The sequence below is a fragment of the Scophthalmus maximus genome, chromosome 14, assembly GCF_022379125.1.
Source record: "Scophthalmus maximus strain ysfricsl-2021 chromosome 14, ASM2237912v1, whole genome shotgun sequence".
Classification (NCBI taxonomy): domain Eukaryota; kingdom Metazoa; phylum Chordata; class Actinopteri; order Pleuronectiformes; family Scophthalmidae; genus Scophthalmus; species Scophthalmus maximus.
In genome coordinates, this window is record NC_061528.1 from 16,074,281 (window position 1) to 16,096,145 (window position 21,865).

The 21,865-nt window shown below is 44.4% G+C and overlaps 1 protein-coding gene and 1 long non-coding RNA gene across 3 annotated transcripts in view; one reads left to right on the forward strand and one right to left on the reverse strand.

Annotated features, from left to right (window-relative positions):
* Window positions 1-471: 471 nt before the first annotated feature.
* LOC118282989 lies at window positions 472-13,031 on the reverse strand. Its single transcript, XR_004784416.2, has 4 exons — window positions 12,433-13,031; window positions 5,432-5,606; window positions 1,114-1,184; window positions 472-608 (listed from the first exon to the last, which is right to left on the reverse strand). It is a non-coding gene; the product is annotated as an uncharacterized LOC118282989 (long non-coding RNA).
* Window positions 605-21,865, forward strand: part of wnt6b (wingless-type MMTV integration site family, member 6b) — a 32,936-nt gene continuing 11,675 nt past the window's right edge. The window contains exons 1-2 of one of the 2 annotated variants that reach the window (XM_047337207.1): window positions 605-953; window positions 1,079-1,221. Coding sequence is in view for 1 of the 2 variants with exons in the window: in XM_035604600.2 (XP_035460493.2) it covers window positions 13,114-13,193 (80 nt within the window). In the remaining variant the exon portion in view is untranslated. Of the gene's footprint in view, window positions 954-1,078; window positions 1,222-13,074; window positions 13,194-21,865 lie in introns of those variants that run through there. The other variant, XM_035604600.2, reaches the window with a different exon arrangement.

Below are 21,865 nucleotides of genomic sequence, written 5' to 3' on the forward strand. Positions count from 1 at the left end.
GCTGGATTGTGATTTCATTCATCATCTTGGTAGTTTTTTAACTTCATAGAAGAAAATTACAGACTCTGCTTTCGCTCAATAGACTGCTTTGATATCAGATGCCTTGCAGTTTAAAATAAATCTGTGTTTAACTTTATTGACCTTTTTTATTTTGATGCTCAAAACGAGGCAGGTTGTGTTATAAAATGACCAAAAGAAGAGGGCAAAAGGGAAGACACAAAAATGGCATGATGATCACAATTATTTTACAGTAAGTTCAGTTAAATTATGCCTAGGTTGTTGGGCACCTACATGCCTTTAATCTGCCTTTTTTTCAGGACAATATGATTAGTATCCTCCTATTAGGATATGTGTGCTGAGGCCGTTTACCACACACTACACTGTTCCCTGTTTTTTGGGCAAGACTTTTATCTTCTTCATACGTTTCCTTCCGGTTCTTTGGAAGGAGGGATGATTTGTACAGGTCAACCATTAAAAATTCACTGAAGAGCTTGTACTGAGGTGACAGATCAGTGTTTGAACTTGACGATGGTGGGAAAGATCTTGTTTTGAAGATATTGGACCTTTTCCTTCTGAGTTCTCAGCTTCTCAAATTCAAAGTAAGGGATCTGTTAGAGAAAAACAGAAGAGATCCTGTTGGTAAGGAGAGAAAAAAAATGGATTTGCCTCATAGCCCCTCCTGCGGAGGTGTCTCCTCTTTGTGGCTTCCTTCCCCAGCAGGTGTTGCGTGTCACTGCAGAAACAGTTATTAGCATCCAAACACAGCGCCATCCTGCATGTGGACAAGACAGTAGGAAAAATTCTAATCAGCTGACGGCGGGGTACACCCTGGACAAGTCACCAGTCCATACAGAGACAAACAACCATCCACGCTCCCAATCACATCTAAGGGCAATTCACCTAAACTGCAGATGTTTGGACAGTGGGAGGAGGCCGGAGTACCACGAGAAGAGGTAAATTACCCCCTTTCGAAAGGTCCAAATACATTCATCGGTTTGCAAATTTTGTTATTTGTGTTCGGATACGACTGCCTTTCTTATTATTATACTTTATCGTCCACTTTTTTTGCACGTTTAAGAGGAACTTCTGGGATCGCACCAGCCGGTCTCTTACCTCCTGTGTGTGCGATCCCACTCAGAACGAGGCAGAACACACCCCCTCCTCATCCAGGCATATCTCCACATCTTAGAGGGAAGAGGGAAACAAAGCAACACTTTAAACGTGAGTACAGCGGGTACTACAAAGGGGCATGTTGTTGTTTTTTAGCTGAGCCACAAGCGTGATTTGTTTTGCACTCTGAGGGGATATGCCATAAAATGTTTAATTATATGCATCTCAATCATCGTATTAGTCTGGGAGCTCTTGGTTCATTTTTGATTTCCAAGAGGCGTTACCAACGGACGCAGACGAATCATGTGTCGTCTGTTGAGCGACGCGAAAATGTCAACAGACTTGAGGAGATGGAGTCTGTGATGAAGGTTCCACAATGTCTGTGAACGAGTGTTGCCGTTGTTGTGGGAGAAATGTGAAAATATCGGATACTTAAAGTCAAATGCTCGTTCATCGGCGGCAGCCTCGGTTGTTTACAAAAGACGCTTCCGTCCGCGTCACGGTATAAACCCGCCCATTATCAGATGATCGGTTGCGATTGGACCGGCAAGTTTTCTCCCGGTGGGAAATCACTTCCTAATAGAGGGGAATGCTCCCACTGCAGGCTGGTCGATGTATGTATTACCTACCTGATTTACAAATACTAGTTTGCAGTGTACAGATGCAGTATAATGTTGGCAGTGAAGGTTGTCAGGCCGTGGTGAATTCAGTCTAAATGAGCTTGGGTTTCATCCAATTTCATTTTGATTTAAAACAACCTCCCTTAAATCACAGACATCTGTTACAAAAAATGATGTGATGAGAGAGCGAATACAAGTCATTATTCCCCAAAAGTCACATATTACTCTGAGACTTAGCAAGGTTGATTGATTGAAGCTTACCTTTTCTGAGTGGTCTGATAATTCAACTGGCATAAAGGATTACACATGTTTAATGCATAGTCACGTGGTTTAACACTATTTTCTGTAAACGAAATGTCACACGGTGCTGTATGTCATCAGTGCCTATAGTGTTGAACAATAGCCACAAGATGGTGCTGCACACCAAGAAACTGACCGGCCTCACAGTTCAAACTGCCTTGAGTCACAGTTGAGCGTAATTCCATCCACATTTAGAGGAAACAAGCCATGAGTGCTAATGTTACTGTGATAGCAGAGAAACAGCGTTCATAATGTGTGTCTCAGACAGACAGGCCCCAGTGCAGAGCACCACAATGACAGCAATATACTGTCATAAGTAATGAGTCACACAAATTACTGGAAATCTTAACTTTTGATTAACTGATAGTCTTCAATTGATTATTCAAGTTATATAGAATCAAGTTTACAGTTAATTTTAAATTGCACTTTTTCATGAAATGAAGCCTACAAGCACACAAAAATTTGACGTAACATAAAAATATGTTTTAATGAGTGTATATTCTAATATTACACTTGAAGACAAAAAACAGAAAGGGCTTCTTTTAAAAAAAAGCTTTCTGTGTGTGTGTGTGTGTGTGTGTGTGTGAGAGTGTGTGTGTGTATTTGTGTGTTAGTGTCTTTGTGTTAGTGTATTTGTGTGTTAGTGTATTTGTGTTAGTGGCTGGGGTGACGCAGTGTGTGAGAGTTGATCCAAAAGTAATCTCCAAGACTGTGGGTGCGTGCGTGCGTGTGTGTGCGTGTGTGTGTTACCCATCTGGTCCCCTCTATCTCTTTGCAAACTACACCACCAGCCCTCTGGACATGAGCTGGACTGAGAAGAAAGAGTAAAAATACCCAGGGCTTTCAAATGGTGAGCAGGACAGACTAGATAAGATCTGTTATAATAAAGTTACTGTTCTTCCGGTAATGCTGATGAATCACACTGAATAGTCACTCTGGCTGTGTGTGTGTGTGTGTGTGTCTGTGTGTGTGTGGGAGGTGAAGGAATGATTATATCAGTTTTGATTTCTTGTGAAAGACCCAATGGAAATATTTACGTTAGTGTTGCTGTAGTAAGTCTTTAAATAAGCGGCATGGTTTCCTCGACCAATACCTCTCAGGAGTTAAATCAACCCATTTCATCATCATTAATCATACAATAAATCCTACTGTATTTGGGCTTTTTGTGACAGAAGACACCTTTGATTTGCATTTGAACAATGGACAATAAAGACTAAGACAGAAAACTTCTTTGTGTGCTTGTCAGAGAGGTGTTGGACACTTGGAAAATGTTATTGACACAGTGGGAACACATGCCAGTACACACAATGATGCACAGTGTGTACCCACAAACACACTGTGTGGGAACAACATCACATCATGCTTTGGCCTAATCCAATGTAATAATTAAAAGTTCAGCGGTGATGTTATCATTGGTCACAAATAGGTGTGACGCATTTGGAGAACTTATCTACTCTGTCCCTGTCTGGCCAAAACGATTCCTGCTATTGGATTCAAAATAAAAAAGTCCAAATGGGTAACTTCACTGGGAAAATAGGAAAGGCTGATGTTTCACCATATCGACACTCGAGCATTTTAAAACTGACAGATGTTAAAATCCAGTTAGCTAGCTTCATGCCACTGCTTAAAGGTGACATGTTCTGCAAAATTCACTTTTTCAGTGTTTGTGCACATAAGTGTGTTTAGCTGTGGAGCCTGCCAGCCCACAAACTGTGAAAAAAGACCACCCTGTCGTTTTTTTTGAGCCGGCTAAACCCTCCAGCCTGGCTCTGAACAACTGGTTCAGATTCCTCTCCCACTGTGATGTCCCAGTTTGACTCTTTTGGGGTAACCCCGCCTGCAATCTGAGAAACTCTTTTCTGGTGAAGGGGCGTGACATTTCCTATACGTTTTAAAAGCGGTTGACCAATCACAACAGACTGGGCCAGCTGGTCAATCAGAGTAGACTGGGGTTTATCGGGAGGAGGGGCTAAAAGAAATCCAGTTGTTTTAGACAGGGTGAAAAGAGGAGCTGCAGGAATTGGCAGTAAGAGAGCACTGATGCCTTTTCTGAACATGTAAACATGTAAACCTTTTCAAGTGGTAACCCAAATTAAAAGTATGAACCTGAATATGAGCATAATATGTCACCTTTAATTTCTCAAAGTTCAAAACATCTATTGAATAGATAAAGGATGCATTATGTTTTCAAACCGTGTGCATCCCAGTGTTCTCTGCAGCTCTACTTTTGTTTGAAAAGGCTCATTAGCTGCTGAGGTCATTATCTTTAAAAAAAACAAAACACTGAATGGGTCACAGCCTGAGTGACACCTAAAGCAGCGCCTCTCGTTATTCTGTCCTTCCCTATAACTTGAAGGGCGTTCTCCTAAATATATACCATACACATACAGTGGTGGAATAAGTGTTCAGGTCCTTTACGTAAGTAAATATGTCAATACCACATTTTAAAGTACTTCACTAAGTGCTCAATATGTAGCTGTATGTTATTGAGTGTTTATCTTTAACTGACTGAACTAATGATCGATTGTTGCCGCAACATGTGAACAGCTTTTTCAAGTTTGTAACTGAAACTTAAAAATTTGCTAATTTTATTTACTGTTGGGTAGTTAAATCTGAAAGAAATCTATCATAATTCATTAACTGATTGAAGGTTCTGAATGTAAATCTTGGGTGTAACCTTGAGCTCTATATACTCAATTTAGTTTTACTCAAGTTGAGCTTATTGAAAGATTTACACAAAATGCCTACAACACATTTTGTCTGCTTTTTTTGTCATCATAAAAAATTTGCAGAGCTGATTTTTTTCCCCTCAAACTTTTGAATCCTGCATCGGTTACATCCATGTTTCCTTCCTCCACTGATGCAGTGCTTCTTTTCTGCTGTGTGTTACCTAAACTTTTGGAAATAGCGTGAATCCGTTGGCAGAAGTCGCATGTGATAACAAACAATAACAGCTTCGCTCCGTAGAGCTGTGCCAGTGGTGAAAAACTCCACGGAAATGTAGTGTACAATATTTTGGCAATATAAAAAAATTGAAGTATGTCAACTTTCAGTGCTTGAGAAAAAGTAGTGCATTACTATTACCCACTGCTGCTGGGTAAATTTAAGTGTGATTGCAGTCAAAGCCACCAGCCACCGAGTTTTGAATTTGGCATTTGTTTCCTAAAGCAATGAAACAATCCTCCTAGAGGAGGTCACGGAGCAGTCACATGAAAACTTGCCAAGCGAGATGGCAAAAAACTCGACGACGATGCACAGACACAGAGTACTTATGTGTTTTCTACACTTCTCTCTGCCTGTGTACAAATGTGGCACCGCAGGAGGAGATTCTTGAACAATTCAAATTCCTCTGGCAATTGGAGTGCTGTAAGTTCGACCTTACTGGGAAAAGATCTGTATACCTGGTTCTTTGGAACCGTCAAGTTTAACTCCTTATCATTGGCTCTCCGCAGCGATACCATTTATTCTCCCAGATAACTGGTCATCTGCTCGATTCCAAATATCTGCAGATTGTTCTGATCCAAATAATGTGTGTCCAATTACGATAGGGTCACAGCGCTCAAACCGGGGCCAGCCCTATGAGAGAGAGAGAGAGAGGGAGAGAGAGCAGGATGAATCCAAATCACACCACATTATGTAGCTTTTGTTGACAGATTGCAGCCATTCTCGGTGAGAGGCAGTTTCCTGGAACGGGGTTTACTTTCATTACTTGCTGTGACAAGACCATAATTTTGCATAACTTCGGTTCCTTCCTCTCTGAGAAAAGACGTTCTTCTTCTGGACAAGTAAAATCATGTGGCAGCAAGAGGTATCAATATTTCATACTACAATCTCTCTCACACTCTGCGTGTGTGTGTTTGTCTGCGTGTGTGTGTGCCGGTTATGAAGGAATTTTATGAACATGCCTTTCTCCTGGGGATTCCAGGGATGACTGTGGTTCGTTTTAAAAAGGTTAGGGCCGTCATGTGTTTCTGATTTCGATCTAATTCCCGTTGTCACATAAAAAATATTAGCGCCAATGGGATTTCTAATCATTTTGCATCATAGTCTCCGGGCAATGTGTTTTGTGGACTTTGCGGTGTGGGCGAGGCGTGGAAAACAAAAGGCCGCACGTGTGGCACAGAGAAAGGAAAGAAAAGGGAAGACGGAGAAAGAGGGTGAGAAGCGAATCACATCCAGAGATAGGTGGTGCATTCTGGCAGACAGTAGGAATCCATTTCACACCCAGATGAAAGCAGTGTGAGAAGGGGAATGTGTGTGCAGCGTGTGTATGATAGGTGTGGCTGGACAGGGGTTAGGCCTGTTAGCTTTTCCCGGGCGGAGGAGGGAGGGAGGGAGAGAGAGAACACTTCATAACCCCAGACCCAGCGCTCTCTCAGCTCAATCAGTGACAGACCCCAGGGGAAACCACAAGTTATTGCAACTGATTGTTCAGTTAGTGGTTTTTATGTCTGTACAGACAAGCCCTCTCATTTGAAATATTCCAATACAATATGACACGGTATACAGTATAATACAGTATTCCAGTGTAGCATATAACAGTATCCCCTGGGACTTGGACATAGTCCTTATGATTCCTTGTCCAGGGAAACCGTGAATTTCTGTACAATTCCATCCGTAAGATTTTTTGATATTTTTCAGGATAAGTGAAAACTTATCGGGGATCACAAATTTTATTGAGATTCATCTAATGGGCATCAGGAATATCTGTTCCAAAGGTTACATTAATCCGTCCAGCTGTTGTCGAGATATCTCACTTAAAGCTTAGAATGTCAATGGCAACTCATCATGGGAGCGATAGGATGCATCCTCTGGGGACAATGAGTGCCCGAGATATTTCAGTCGGGGCCAAAGTGATGAAACGAGTGACAGGCCGATCAACGGACTAATCAACTGACTTAGCCTTTGAGCAATTGCCACTATAGCCACGATGTAATCCCACCGGCATGACTAAAAAGGGCTGCCGCTGGCCTCCGTTCTAAAATGCAATTTAGAAGGAATCCTTGAAACTGACTTTCATAAAATGCATGAAATATTGGCTTTAAAACCAACAGGCTTATGCTGTACTGAAATGCCATGTACACACCGGCCAGGTGTGATGGTGTGTAATTGTATCAGTGTGAACCAGCGTGACATTAACTGCGTTTGACTGGACTTGCCCGTACACAAAGTGCCGGAGTTTAAGGATGCCAAAGGAAACATGAGAATTATATTATAAAGGGCTGACACACGGCACACGGGGCTTTGAGCTCCAAATGTTGTCATGTCACGAACAAATCCCCGTCTCACCCCTGCCACTCTTCTCTCCCTCAACTCCTAAATGTCATGTAAAGCACAAACAATATTATAAGTTTAATGACTCAACAATGCACTGTTGTCAGCGGCGAGTGAAGCTCCTGTATTCATCAGGGCGTTCTCTTTTAGAACTCTGAACTGAGTCCCCGCAGATGTGTTGTACATGCTGGAAGGACACGTCACACATCTCCACTCTGAGCTATGTGATTAAAATGTAATAGCCGGGGAATAAACAACTGGGGGAACTAAGGTCAACATTGGATGATCGTCATCATGGGAGCAGGGGGGGAAGGAGGATAGAGGGACTACACTCAGACTAGAAAAACCCTGGTCCCAGCTCCTGTGTTGGCGAGCATCTGTCCCGCCTCGGTGTCTTTGAGCGGGACAGATTTGTTCTGTAGCAAAAAAATCTGAGGAAATAGTCAACAACTTAAAGGAACAGTAAATGATTCTAAAGCAATACACATTTTGTAAAAATCAGGGCATATTTCGTCACGGTCCGCTAGCTGTCGGTTCTGTGTGTGCGGCAAAAAAGAAATCCGGGGTTTTCGGCTCAGCCCAGGCTCTGTTAATCGAAAAACAACAAAAGATGGTGCGGACCGCACCACACAAAACTGAAAGTGCAGTTTGTAAGCATCCCTGGTCGACACTTTAAGAAACCTGCTAGCAGATTGCACTGCTACTCTGTGATTTTGGCCTCGTGGTGTTTTTTTGGCCTTCAGCTGTACATTAAATACAACGTATAATATCAGAGTATGAAAACGCTGAGCTTATTTTGGGTAGGTGAGCGCGGCTCAGTGATACTGGCCAAGACCAAGGTGGTGAAATATGGAGCAGCACACCGTTCAAGGAATCTGAACAATGCACATAATGCACAATATGAATCTAATGTAAGTGGGCTGATGGCCATCTGGTTAGGGGCTGTGTGCAGTGTCTCCTCCCAGCAGGCAACTAAAGCTGTGAGCCAAGACCCCAGGCCCAACACCCTGCCGGACTTTGAAATCAGATCTTTATTGTCCATAAAGCCTCAGCCAAGTATGAAGAATCAGCCCTCCCTAACAAAACACAGTCGTCCAGCAGAGAGAGGGACAAGACGAGAGGGAAATCGGGGGAGAGGGAGACACAGATACACAAGAAGGGGGAGGAAAGAGAGCGTAAAGGTGGCTGAAAGATAGATGTGGAGCGAGATCAGCCGGTACAAAGCATACTCCAAGTGTCATGCGTTTTGCTCGCAACTATGCCGCGGTTATTTATAGTATATTGAGATAACTCAATTCTCATAACGTCCTCGTTGCAGCTGGTCCCAGTTCACATATCAACGCGGGAACAATGCAGCCGAACTCCACGGAGTTCAGCTTTCTCCGCTTGAACATCACCGTATGTTCCGTCTCAGGCACAGGGTGTAAATTATTCACCTTGTTTTGTTTTCGACCACAGGACATGCGCAGGGGGAGAGAGCCGGGGTCAAGAGGCAAAGAGAAAGAACATTTGTAAGTAACGGTTAGACCTCGCATTTTACACGTGTGGATCAGGGATTTGCTTTTACGTATATTATAAGTATCAGTCACTATTATTTTTCAACCGTTCATTATTTCTGCAAAGCAACAGGGAACTAATTGAGCCTCGACACACCTGGAGGACGAGCAGATACTGCATACTGTACATCTCTTCTGAGGGAGATCTAGTAGTTTGACTTCTAGGTGTGGAAACAGCTGGGTAGATTCTGAGAGGCCCGATCACAAGACTACCAGAGACGGACTTTCCATGGCAGGCCAAAACCGTCCTGGATGGCTTATGAGAGAAGATTAAAAAAAAGGAAAAAAATAAAAGCCTGTTCATCAGAGATGTAGACGAACTTGATGAGCCTTTGGTGACAACGGGTCAAAAGTTTAATATTCGAGTTTGATGAAGCGTGTGTGGCTCATTGCTATAGCTGAGCAGAAGTTTATGCAGAGCAAAGTCCGTTTCGAAAAGCCGAACTACATATTTAGACAAACTAATATGGTGAATTAAAATTATTATCTAATTTATGCAGAAATCTTTCCAATCAAATATGGCTGTAAAAGCTTCACGCTCACTTGTTCACGGCACGGCCTGCAATGGCCTTTCACGACCAGAAATACTGAAGTGATATCTGTACCAGTTGAGAATCAGTCACGTTATGATATATGTCATAGTGCCCAAAGCTATACCTGCATCCCCATCAAAGATGGAACATACCCGGAACCAAATCAAGTGGTGTAAGAATTGAAAGTGGCACATTTTAGTTGGGTGCTTACTGTATATTCATTGTTAAAAAAAATGACCACTGTTGTTGCTCCAAGTAATGAGCAGCCACTTAGTTAATACTCAGTCTAATGCACTACTTTACCTGAAGGTAAAAGAGGGACCAAAGAGTAATTAATACGTCTTTGCTGTTCTGTGCCCCTCACATAAACTCCTCACAGACGAATTGGACAGTATGTCTATTCACAGACATTTATAACCACGTGATGACCTTCAGTTTGTTCTCTGTAGTAACTCGCCACGATCTAATTTTAAAACGGTCTTCCATTCAGGGCGATTCAGGAACTACTTTGATTTTCAGGTCAGTCCAGATGTGCTCCTCACGTGTTACAATTCTTTGTACTGTACTTTGAAGTGTTATCTGCTCGTCTGAGTGCAATGTGGAATCACGTCGACATTCTGCCCTCGCAAATGTGGTGATTTCATTGGCTCGAAAAGTAATTATAGAAAATTATCAGCCAGTAACTTAACAAATATTGTATAAATATAAATGAGTTATATTATATAAAATGAGTTAGGGCAGCGATTACTGCAACTTGGCGGTTTCTCAATCTAATTCTGAGAACAGAGCAGAGGGAAGGACAAGATACAGCATCGTACATATGCAACTGATTTTCGCACATTACCCAGTAGCATCTGATTAGCGTGACGGGGGAATCCAGATGTCTCGTCCTTCTACTTGTTTAAAGAGGAATTACCCTTTTACTTAACAACTATAGAGGGACGGGAACTTCTACAATTAGTGTCATGTTAGGTCGCAGGCGGCCACACCATTGTGGATGAACCGATGCGCAAAAGGTTTAATCCACACTGAAGTGCCAACAATTACAATGGACGGCTGTTAAATCTCGTCTTCTTTCACCTGACGACGAGCAGAATAGGCTGAACTCAGATACATGACCACTTCCTCCACCTGTCTTCTAAACTTACTGTGCAAGGGAACTTTTCTATCGTTTGACCACATGAGTTTGAGGACTTCTGCCTCACTTTAAGACCCCAAAAAACCGTTGCCATTAAACAGGAGGCGAGGGGACAGATACCATATGCCGACGGCAATACCTGTATCATGTTATCGGCAAGCACACAATAAAAACTACAAACGGGGGAAGCTGAAGATGTCAAGAGGTTGACATTGACGCGAGGCGGACACACTTTGGCCACGTTCGGTAAAGCCTTGACAAGCCGTCAATAAAAATACTTCAAGTTTTTTTGCGGGGGCGGAGGTGTGTGCGAATATGGGGCCACGCTGTATTTTCACATTAGTGCAGCTACTGTTTAAATAGCACGGGTTGATTCATGTGCTCGAGACTTTTACATTTGGCTCACAGGCGGCGTCACATTGGCACAAGCCAGGTTGTCAAGAAAATCGCACTTAGAGGCCAAAAGAAGACAAAAACGTGGATGTCATAACATGAGGACCGTGTAAATATGAAAAACAGAAAATCTGTCATTCATGTGAACAAATGTATACGTCAATAGCACAAGTAGCTGCAAGTCAATCCACATTTTCAGCTGTGCCCTTTCATTCTCGGTCTGCACAGTCTGTTGCCGTTCATGCTGAAGGGAAATGAATAGTGATCGTGTTTGATGGAATGTTGGGAAACAAATGCCTCATTAGCGCTAAAATACAATGATGTAAACCTAACATTGGTGCTCTTTGAACAGCTGCGATGTAAAGGAGGATAAACACGATTGTTAATGGACCAAATCAAGCCAAAACTCTACTGCGTTTCCAAGGGACTTGTCTCAAGTGGTGTCGACCTTTTCGCTGACACACAAAAATATTTCAATGGATGAAGAGTTTGGACAAATAAATGAAAACTACCACTCCGGGTAAGACTTTGGGCATCTTTAGATGTTCCCCTTTGAGTAAAATATGACACTAAGTCAAGACTTGTTTTTCTTCGCCGGACTTCGATAGGGCCTGACAGTCGGTATTGGCTTGAGTGAAGGTGTGTTATTATTGGTATAGAGTTGAAGAACTCAATTGTGTGTGTTTGTGCGTCGGGCACTGCTGGTATACTCCACTGGGTGAGCTCGCCTTGTATTACACTTGTGATTGATTGCATCACTGCAGTGAAACGAAGTCGGGTGTCAGGGCTTTTATGGGCGACTACAGTGCAACGGTGTTGGATTTCAGTGGATGTGCCCTTGGCCAGGCAGGTGATAAAAGTCCCTAAACACACACACACACACACACACACACACACACACAGACAGACACACATTTGTTAATGCAGAACAGAACGCATGTAACTTCTCTGGAGTGCACAGCTGTTGAACTTTGGCAACATTAGTGTGCGACGAGGTCGATATGAAATAACAGTTTTCTCTCTCTCTCTCTCTTATGTGGCAATGTGTACGAGTGGCGTGTCAGAAAGCACAGTGTGACATGATGGAACACCCATCCAGATGGTGCCAGTCTCTTGGCACAAACACAGTGTATCGGAGAGCTGCTACCACACCTGTACTGACATCACCTCATTCCTCAAGCTCTTATTTCGGGTCCACCATAAACACACTGTATGGCATGTCTCTCTCCCTTTGTTTGTGTGTGTGTGTGTGTGTGTGTGTGCGCGTGTGCGTGTGCGCGCGCGCTCCTCTGCACCGGGTCCTCCTAAAACTAATTGCAGTGTCTTTCTCTCTCCCTCCCTGAGTGACAGCGAGGATTTCTCTGCAGCCCGGAGCGACGTCACACACCAAGGTGGAAGAAGGGGAGCGCATTTTTTCCTCCCTTTATCATCCAAAGAAAACACCTCGACAGACTTGTGGCACACACACACAGACACACAGACACGCACACACGCCTCGACCGACCTACCTGCAGCCGGCGCGCACCGAAGAAACTTTGCTCCGCCAAAGTTTTCATCAGCGCGTCAGTTCAGCGCGCGCAGAGGAAGAGCAAACATCCAGCGGGCAACCACTTGCGCCACGGTGTCTTGTACTTATTTTGGAAGGCAGCGCTCTTTCTTCTTTGTCTTGGATGTCATTTCGTGCTTTATTTAAAAAGAGAAAAAAGAAGAGTAGAGGGTCGGGGGTGTCCTCGGAACAAGAGCCGCTTCGTGCGCTCCGCTTGGCTCGCAACACGAACTGTGCCGCGTCTCTCGCTCCCCTTCTTGGACGGATGATGGGAAGCATGTAAATGCGCCCGCGACAGACTCAACGACAGACAATGAGGAGGTTAACCACACCTTGGACAGCGGACGTCTCCCCGGCAGCCCCCTTGACCAAACTCTGCTGCGCATTGAGATGCGCCCGGCGTGAGGAGGACTTGGATGATGCCCATTTTGCGCACTCGCTGACCGACCGCTTCCAGTGAGACTCCGCCGAGTCGTGTCGTGTACTGCCGCGAGAACAAGGGTCCCATGTGCATTCTAGAGGGGGATCCAACTCGGTTGTCGCTGAGCTGAGTCACTTTTTTTGTTGTTGGGGGGGGAGGGGGGGGGGTGGGGGTGGGGGGGGGGAGAGACAAAATCTCTCTGAGGATTCGCAGCGTTCAAACATGACTGTTCGTCTCTCGCGGATCCAGCTGGCCCTGTTCTTCATCCTGCTCTGTCCGGTCAACATCATCGGACTCTGGTGGTAAGTGTTCCCGTGTTCACCACGTGTGCTGTTGGCTCCCAGTCTCCTGTCAACCTCGGCATTTAAAAACAAAAACAAAAAGATCTAAGCCGACTTAGGTTTGTATTGGATTTCTGCGCACAATCGTGCGTAATCATGTTTTCTGTAATTATCCACCGCACCATCACTCGGCACGCAGCTTACCGGCTTTTCACACCAAATACTCACACTGTGATCATTGAGCAAACAGACACATCAGCAGTGACTCACACGTGCCTGTTTCTTGGAATTAAAAAAAAAGTACATATGGAAAAAAATACATGCATTTTAAAGTACTCACACAATTTCCTTTTCATGATTTTCTACTGTATAGTAGAAAATCATGAAAAGGAAATTGTGTGAATATATAGTAGAAAATCATGAAAAGGAAATTGTGTGAGTACTTTAAAATGCATGTATTTTTTTCCATATGTATTTTTTTTTTTGCTCAATTAACCCCAAAATGAACTCCTGGTGATGACAAATGGATTCCCCGCAAACCGCCCGGATGCGAGGGATGCCATTGGCACATTCGCCCACATGTCATGGTGAGACTGTAATGTGTGAAGCAGTTCTTCAGGCTGCATCACCTTGTGAGGAAATAAAGTGTTTTAAAGAACAACAGCCCGGAGTGTAGGACAGAGGAGAAGGAGTCACAGAGGTGATATAGAGGAGAGAGGAGATGGTGTTGATGGTGTGTGTATGTGTGTGTGTGTGTGTGTGTTTTGGGGGGAGGGGGGGGGGTCACAGTGAGGAATGTCAGGTGGCCCTCTAGGCGCAGTGGATATGTCATCATAAAACAATCCATATAGGCTCAGCTCTGCAAGGTGTGACAGTCGGACAGATAGACAGACAGACAGATAGACAGACAGCCCCACAGATCTGCTGATAACGTGGGCCTTTGTCTGTCTGTCTGTCTGTGTGTAGTGCGATCGTTCTTCTTGTGTGCAGTGTTTCATTAGACAACATCCAGTGTTTCTGTCTCATCTCTCTCACACACACACACATTTTTGCAGCGTTTGAATGTGAAGCTTTGTTTTATTTCTTCTTTTTTTTTTTTCCTTCCAGCGAATCCTCCCACTGTTCATTCACGGCCCAGTCAAGGTCAATGTGGGATGTACAGTCGGTAGTTTCACAGAGAGTCTGCTACGTATATGTCCTTGTATGACTGGTGGACAGACAGGCATGCTTTAGCCTCTGGAGGATGTGTCTCCACAACAGACATCCCGGTCTCAGCTGGTTAAACCTCTCTTTGACCCCCCCATATCGTCAGAACTTCAAACTGCCCCATTCAAGCCAAACTCACGTTTGCTCTTTTTCACTCATATTTTATGTGTTTTTCACTGAGTGAGCTTTGTGAACTCGGCTCAAAAACGTCATCCGCTAACCAGGCCAACATGCACAAACTCCTCGAATCACAATTTGGCAAATCGCAAAGTTGCTGAATAAATGAACATGAAAAAGTGATCAATGACTGTAAATGCAGTGTGCGATCACGTACGCCGTCGTTTTTTAAATATGAATTCACTGATTTGGCCGCTCGTCCTTTTAATGCCGTCGACTCCCCAGTCTGTTGTGTCATTATTGTCCAAAACTAGTTTTCGCTGTCCACACAAAAAAAAAATGCAAGGCTGCTGTTTTCAGACGTACCCACTCTGGAGAACATCGGATTTTTTTCCCCAGAAGAGCCTGTATGTGGTATGAAATATTGCTGTAGGAACAATGTGGATTATGACCCATACATACAGTACATATTCAAATATAGGTGGCCTATATGGACAAACTGAATCCGATCACCCAGGTGCTGATCTGTCGCTGAGCTTGTGCGTCGACCCAGCTTTGGCAGAAAAGAGGGAAAGACACGAGAGGGATCAATCATTTTTATTTGGACCCGGCCCTCAAAAACGAACTCAAATGTACTATGGCAATATCTGGTAAAGTCCTCTCATGTAATTGACCTCAAACCAAGTTGAATTATAATTTAAGATTCTAAAAATGTCATACGAACCTTTATGAATCACTGCACCATCATTATAACTTTCTTTTACGTTCACACATGCACAATCCTAATCTGTGGTATGGTCAAATGCAAGAGGCAAAAGAAAAATTCAACCTCCTCATAGTTTCATGGGGCTCAGTTGGTCGCAAAGGTTTGTCTCTGCCAAAATAACTCTGTCCCCCATTCCTGTAGTGTTTCCTATTCGCTTTTTATTGGCAGCACATTCTACAGGACACAGGACTTTTTTTTGAAAAAAACAAAATAAAGTTTAGATATTCAATGCGAAAAAGGTCATCTACTTCCTTTTTTATTCCCATTGACATACGTGGTCATATACCGCTCACGCCCTCACTTGGACAGGCGAGCGCACATATTCACACACACACACACACACACACACACACACACACACACACACACACACACACACACACACACACACACACACACACGCGCACACACGCGCGTACACACAGTGCCCGACTGTGGTGCAGCCAGTGCGAAGCCACACCTGTGCTTTGTCCCCCCCCCCCCCCGCCCCCAACCCCAACCCCAACCCCAACCCCGTCTGCCCGGACAATGATGCTCTCTGTCGAAAGCTGCGGGGACATACCATCGGACATCTCTCTCTCTCCGTCTCATGCTCGCTCCTCGTGAGCGTCTCTGTGTCCGCCCCGTCTTTGGCCGCACTTGTCTTTTGAGGGGAAAATACCTATCATTAACAGATAGGTGGTCGCTGAGGGAAAAGAGAGAGAGAGTAAGAGCTGCAGTGAGAGACAGAAAGTGGGAGAGATGAAATACTGGGAGATAGCTGTCCTTTCAGAGCCTCCGCTGATTAGAGCGCTCTAATCACTTGGCCTGAGAGCAGAGAGCACAGCTCGGAGACTCAGGGGAGTGAGGAATGCCTTTGCTCTCTTATAGTGGTTTTGACTGCAATACTTAGAAGGGCCGACTTTGCTGTGTGTGTGTGTGTGTGTGTGCGCGTGCGTGTGTGTGTGTGTGTGTGTGTGTGTGTGTGTGTGTGTGTGTGTGTGTGTGTGTGTGTCACAGCTCCAGTTTGGCGGAAAGCCTGTCTGGAGTGTGTCACAGGTGCGCGCGCACACACACACACACACACACACACACACACAACCCCAGTGTGTGTGTGTCTGTTGAAGTTCTGTCCATTGTGTGTTTATGCGTATGTCAGGACAAATACATCTTGAACCAGTGGATGCTGGTTAATCTGTTCAACATGCACTCAGAGATGTAAAAAAAAAAAAAAGCACTCCCTCAGTCATACAGTTAGGGAAACATGTATATGTGTACATACGCACACGTTAACCGCCATCATCACCAGAGTTTCATTGTAACAGATCTTATCTTGTCCGCTCCACTCCGAGTCTGAAAAATCTAGATGACTAATCAGGACCATGGCCGATGGGTACGGATAAAGATTGAATAGCGATGTGGGTTTGGCATCAGGTAGAGCGCTGAGTTAAACGTGTTTATGTGCGCATGTGTGTATTCTTTGTGAGCATACAATTTTTGCAGACATTCAGGCAACGGTATATTCCAGCACCGGGTATAGTAATACACGGCAAAGAGCAAAACAAAAATGATATATTGACGCGTGTCTGCAGCTGGAGGAAGAGCATGGCAGAAAATGTAACACTGCAAAATAACGTAAAAAGAAATTTCAGTCACGGTTTTCTGACCCGTACCCATTTTCCTTTTCTACCTTCAATAGTTAGAAAGCGAGACTTCCCATTAAACAACAGGAAAGACCTGTGATTAGACGTCGCTTAATATTTTTCTGATACAGCTCCAGTGTTCCATCCCAAATATGTTTTCCGTCCATTGTCCGACCTGCTGCTGCCTTGGTGGTTTGGAACAGTTGCGTGCGCCTGCATAGTTGTTGTACGTGAATAGATAGATTAGTTGCGTTTGCATTAAGACTTGTGTTCCTGATCCCCCAGGTGATTTGCCAGATAAGATCACAATGTGTCCTCAATGTCTTGTGGGACCATTGACATCTTGTACCCTCATGTGGTCAAGTTCTATCCGATTGCAATCCAGTCACAAAAAAACAAAAACGGGGAAACGGTACATCTGTTGCAGTGAGCTTATGTACCACAACTTGGCAGAGGTGCTTATTCATTTATTGTACATCTTGGAAATAATATAAAAACACTTCTTTAGATGAATTATGCGCCAGTATCCCCTTCTTTATTTGCGATAAATGATAAATAGAATAGATATAATCTGGGTTTAATTTTCTTTGTACTCTTTTCAGTCACATCAGCCCTCCTGCATGTTCTTTCCACGTTACATATCCAGTGCTGATCTCACCCATGCACCCCTCGAACCCCCTTCTGGTCGTATGAATATGTCCGTTCCCTGACGGTTTCTATCTGTTGGCCGTCGGCGCGGGTGCTGGGTGTGTCGCTGTTGTTACAACAGCGACACACTGTTGGATTCGGTCTTCCTCGTGTGAAATTGTTTTAGCAGCGCTGGTTTCCTGCCGGTCACACTTTATTGCCACCGTTTAAATCGGGCGTGCGCTGCGAATTATGAGTTCTGAAATGTTTTTATTGCAACAAAATTCCATTGCTCTAAAAAACCCTTGTTCTGTGCACAACGAGACACAGCAGGGCATGTTTGAAGGTGTTGACGGTGCTGTCCGAGGCTGGCAAGCTGATACTGTACATTTCTTCCCATCTATCTCCAAAATTGACATATGTATTAATGTACATTTCTGTATCACCTTGCTTATCCTTATATATCTCATTATTCTTCCTCATGTCACATTTACCCCCCTTCCACCCGCACTTCTTTTTCCACCTCTCCCTAGCCGTCTCTATTTGATCCTTTTCTTTTTTCCCCCTCCCAGCCCGGCGTCTCAGACTAACGCCTGTCGTGACTGTCTTCATCTCCGGCATACTTGGGGGATTAAGGAGGGATGAAATTCACTCATTCGTGGGCGGAGTGAAAAAAAAAGAAAAAAAGAAGGGTCCCGTACAGTGCAGCACTTTATCTATGGTGCCGTGAGTTCCTTTTATGAAACCCGAGGTCGCGCACCAATGTTTAATCTCTTTCTGACCCACCTCTGGGCCCAGGAGACACTGAATAAGGTCTCTATTTATAACATCTTCATTTGAAACCCCTTTTCTTCATTTTCCAGCTCATGTTTTATGAAAAACTTTCTTTTCCCCCCCCAGGCAATTAAAGCAAACACGAGGTAAAGTATTATTTCTGGCCTGGAGAAGCTGTTAACTTGTTGCATTTGGTCAACAGCCCTGATGGTCCCTCCGCGATTGCTTTCGATTTAGACGCTTTAGTTACTTTGGTCTGTGTTTTATCTGCGACTGCGTGAACTCCTGTCTCTATTTTAGGACCTTATCATTATGAAAAAAACCTTTCATGCGAGGCAGCGCTTCCTCAAAGCCCCTGATAATACCGATGACCGCACATCCGTGTCGGCGCCTTATCCGTTATCGGCTCAGGAGCTGCGCCATACGTGACAGGCGGAAAGGAACAGTGCAACCTTGAACGGGAAGGATCCGATTACTGCCCGAGTGACTTTGAAGTTCCTCTATCACACATGTGGATGTAAGGTCTGCACTGTAGTAAATGCACCTGCTCGAATAAATGCCCCCGTGTGTGTGTGTGTGTGTGTGTGTGTGTGTGTGTGTGTGTGTGTGTGTGTGTGTGTGTGTGTGTGTGTGTGTGTGTGTGTGTGTGTGTGTGTGTGTGTGTGTGTGTGTGTGTGTGTGTGTGTGTGTGTGTGTGTGTGTGTGTGTGTGTGTGTGTGTGTGTGTGTGTGTGTGTGTGTGTGTGTGTGTGTGTGTGCGCGCAAGACTGTGGGAAGGCTGCATGTATGTGCAAGTAGTTTGAGTCAACGAAGAAGTAGTAGTCTTCGTACCTGCAACACATCCCTTCTGGATTCTATTCCAACGTATTCCCCTGGTTTAGTCGACCTCACATTTAAATGTTTCACTCTCCAAACAAGGGCAAGAATGCTGGCAACCTACGGCCATCCCATCATCCAATTAATGCGACCCATTTTTGGGTATATCTCCAGCGACGAGCTCTTCCACCCGAGTTCCCATCCCTTTCAGATTCGTGCCCACATTTCCCGTTCTCCTCGCCTTGCCTCATTTCTAAACGTCCAGTTTAACAATGTTGCATCTGCCTTTCCAGCAGATGCTGTATCTCTTTCACCACACCACTTTGGAGTATTTTCTTTGGAGATAACTGTCTCAGTCTCTCACTTTCAGACTCACTTTCTCTCTCTCCGACAGCGACGCAGGACAGAACTCCATCCAGTGCCTTGACCAGTTTTACTACTCTACACCTCCCATTATAAAAACCAGGCTGGCTTTTGTGAACTGCTGACAGAGATGGCTTCCCAGAGCCGCCGCTGGCACACGCACACACACACGAGCACACGGACCCACACAAAGGCACATACAAGCTGAGTCTCATTCTCATATCCATAAAAACTTGACTGTAGACTACAGAGAAATGACACTTGCATGCATTGACATCAGTTTTACTCTCTCTCTCTTTCTCTCTCTCTCACACACACACACACACAACAAACACACACGTGCACACAAACACACACACACACACGTCCTGATGGAAGTGGGTAGATAATGAGTGGTTGTTGAGAGGGAGTGTGTTTTGCTAAGTGTTGCTCATGTACCTGCTAATTAACAGGTACAGCCCCCCCACTACACACACACACACACACACACACACACACACACACACACACACTAGTGTCTCCAAGGCTTGATATTAGTCACTGACTTACATTTATTTGCCAGTCTTACTCCAACATTAACCATAACTGATACTGGTGTATTGCCAGCCTTGATATTGGACTATAACTTAAAGCTATAGGATTTATGTACCTTATTGATTCACTATATGAACAGATTTAAGACCACACACACACACACACACACACACACACACACACACACACACACACACACACACACCCACCACACAACAGCTGGATTGAAAATACGACATTGTTTCCATAGCAATATTGTCAATACACTCATAACAATAGAAAGAGTAGGTGTCCCTGTAGAGTGTCTGTGCAGACAGTGCGTGCATTCTTGATGGGCAAGTGCGTTTATTATTTTTAGTATAATTTGCATTATCTTTAGATCTAAGATGATTTTTTTAAAATGGATTACTAGCAAACCATAATCTATGGCATTGTCATATTATGTCAGTTCTGGCGTGGAACAGTGTTTGCTTCTGGATAATATACCTTCCCTGCTGATACGGAGCCCGGGGCCTGACACAAGACTCGCTATGAGTTATGTTTCCATTCAATACTGTGCTGACATGCTGTATAAATAGCCCAATTACAATAAAAATAGATTGGGCTTCAAACACTTCAAAAACACAAGAGATTGAGTATGTGAGGATGAGGTAGGCGCGTGTGTGTGTGGGGGGGGGGGTGCAAATGTCTCGCTCGATGTCAGACTGCAAGGAGAAGAGTGTGTGTTCTGCTTCTTAAAACAAACTCTCGCAGCAGATGAAAGATACCGGGGCAGAACGATTAACAGGCACAAGGCTGAATGAAAACCTACGAGGCTCCGTGTCACGCGTACACTCCTGACTCCGATTTCATGGTGAACCCGAGGTTGTGGATCAGCGATGGACTCAAAGTCCCTGATTCCCAGCAGATGTGATGGAGCAAATGAAAGAAGGGTGTGAGGAGAGTTGAACAGCACCCGAAGGGACGAGTCGTCCTTGGCTAAGGGCAAGAAGGAAAAGAATGGAAAATAAAGTCATTTCATTAGGCCACTTTCCTATTATGACATTGAATGGGCCACAGAGGCTGGCGCGGCTTCAGTCTGGTAGAGCCAAACCCCATCTTTCCCCGTTAAGAGTTTGAATAAACAATTTATCTTTATTATATACACTCATCTGTCAAAGCTGCCGAGGAGGTCCACGGTCCGTATTGATCAAATAAAAGATTTGTGTATACGTATTTTAATGTTTTAAATATTTGAAATAAATGAGACGGGCTTGATTTATCTCGCTACACAATTTAAAAATGATTTCCCCCCCCCCCCCCTCCTTCTCTGTAATATAATATGTAATTTAGATGGGTTTAATCTGGGGAGTTCATGAGGAGGGCTGGTTTGAGGAGAATGCGGTGCGGTCGAAGGCAGCGGAGTTCTTAACTGCGACGAAAATCTCCGGAGCAGCCGTATCATGCGGAATCTCGCAGAGTCTGCCTTTCTGGTTTACCAGAAATCAACTTAGCGTCAGGATCGACTGTAAACGGCCTGTCTGTTAAGAGACTTCCAACTGTGGGACTTCCAACATTTTTTTTCCGAGGACCACACACTTCTTCCGAGTGCAGTCCAATGGCAAAACACAGTCTTCGAAGATGCCCCTGGGAAAGTCTGCGCTCGCTCGTCTCCCATGCTCCCGTTCAAGAAGCTCATTGTCGCCGTGGCGGAGATGCGGTGGGTAGAGTTGGCGGGCTTAGCAGCCACAGAAGAGAAAATAAAAAAAGAAAGAAAAAGCTTTGGTTTGCGGCAGCTGATGAGCGCCGCCGCGTTGTTTCCTGTGCGATTATGTAAACAGGTGTTGCTCCAGTTTGTCGTGTCACTCCGACATTGTTCTCTTCCCTTCG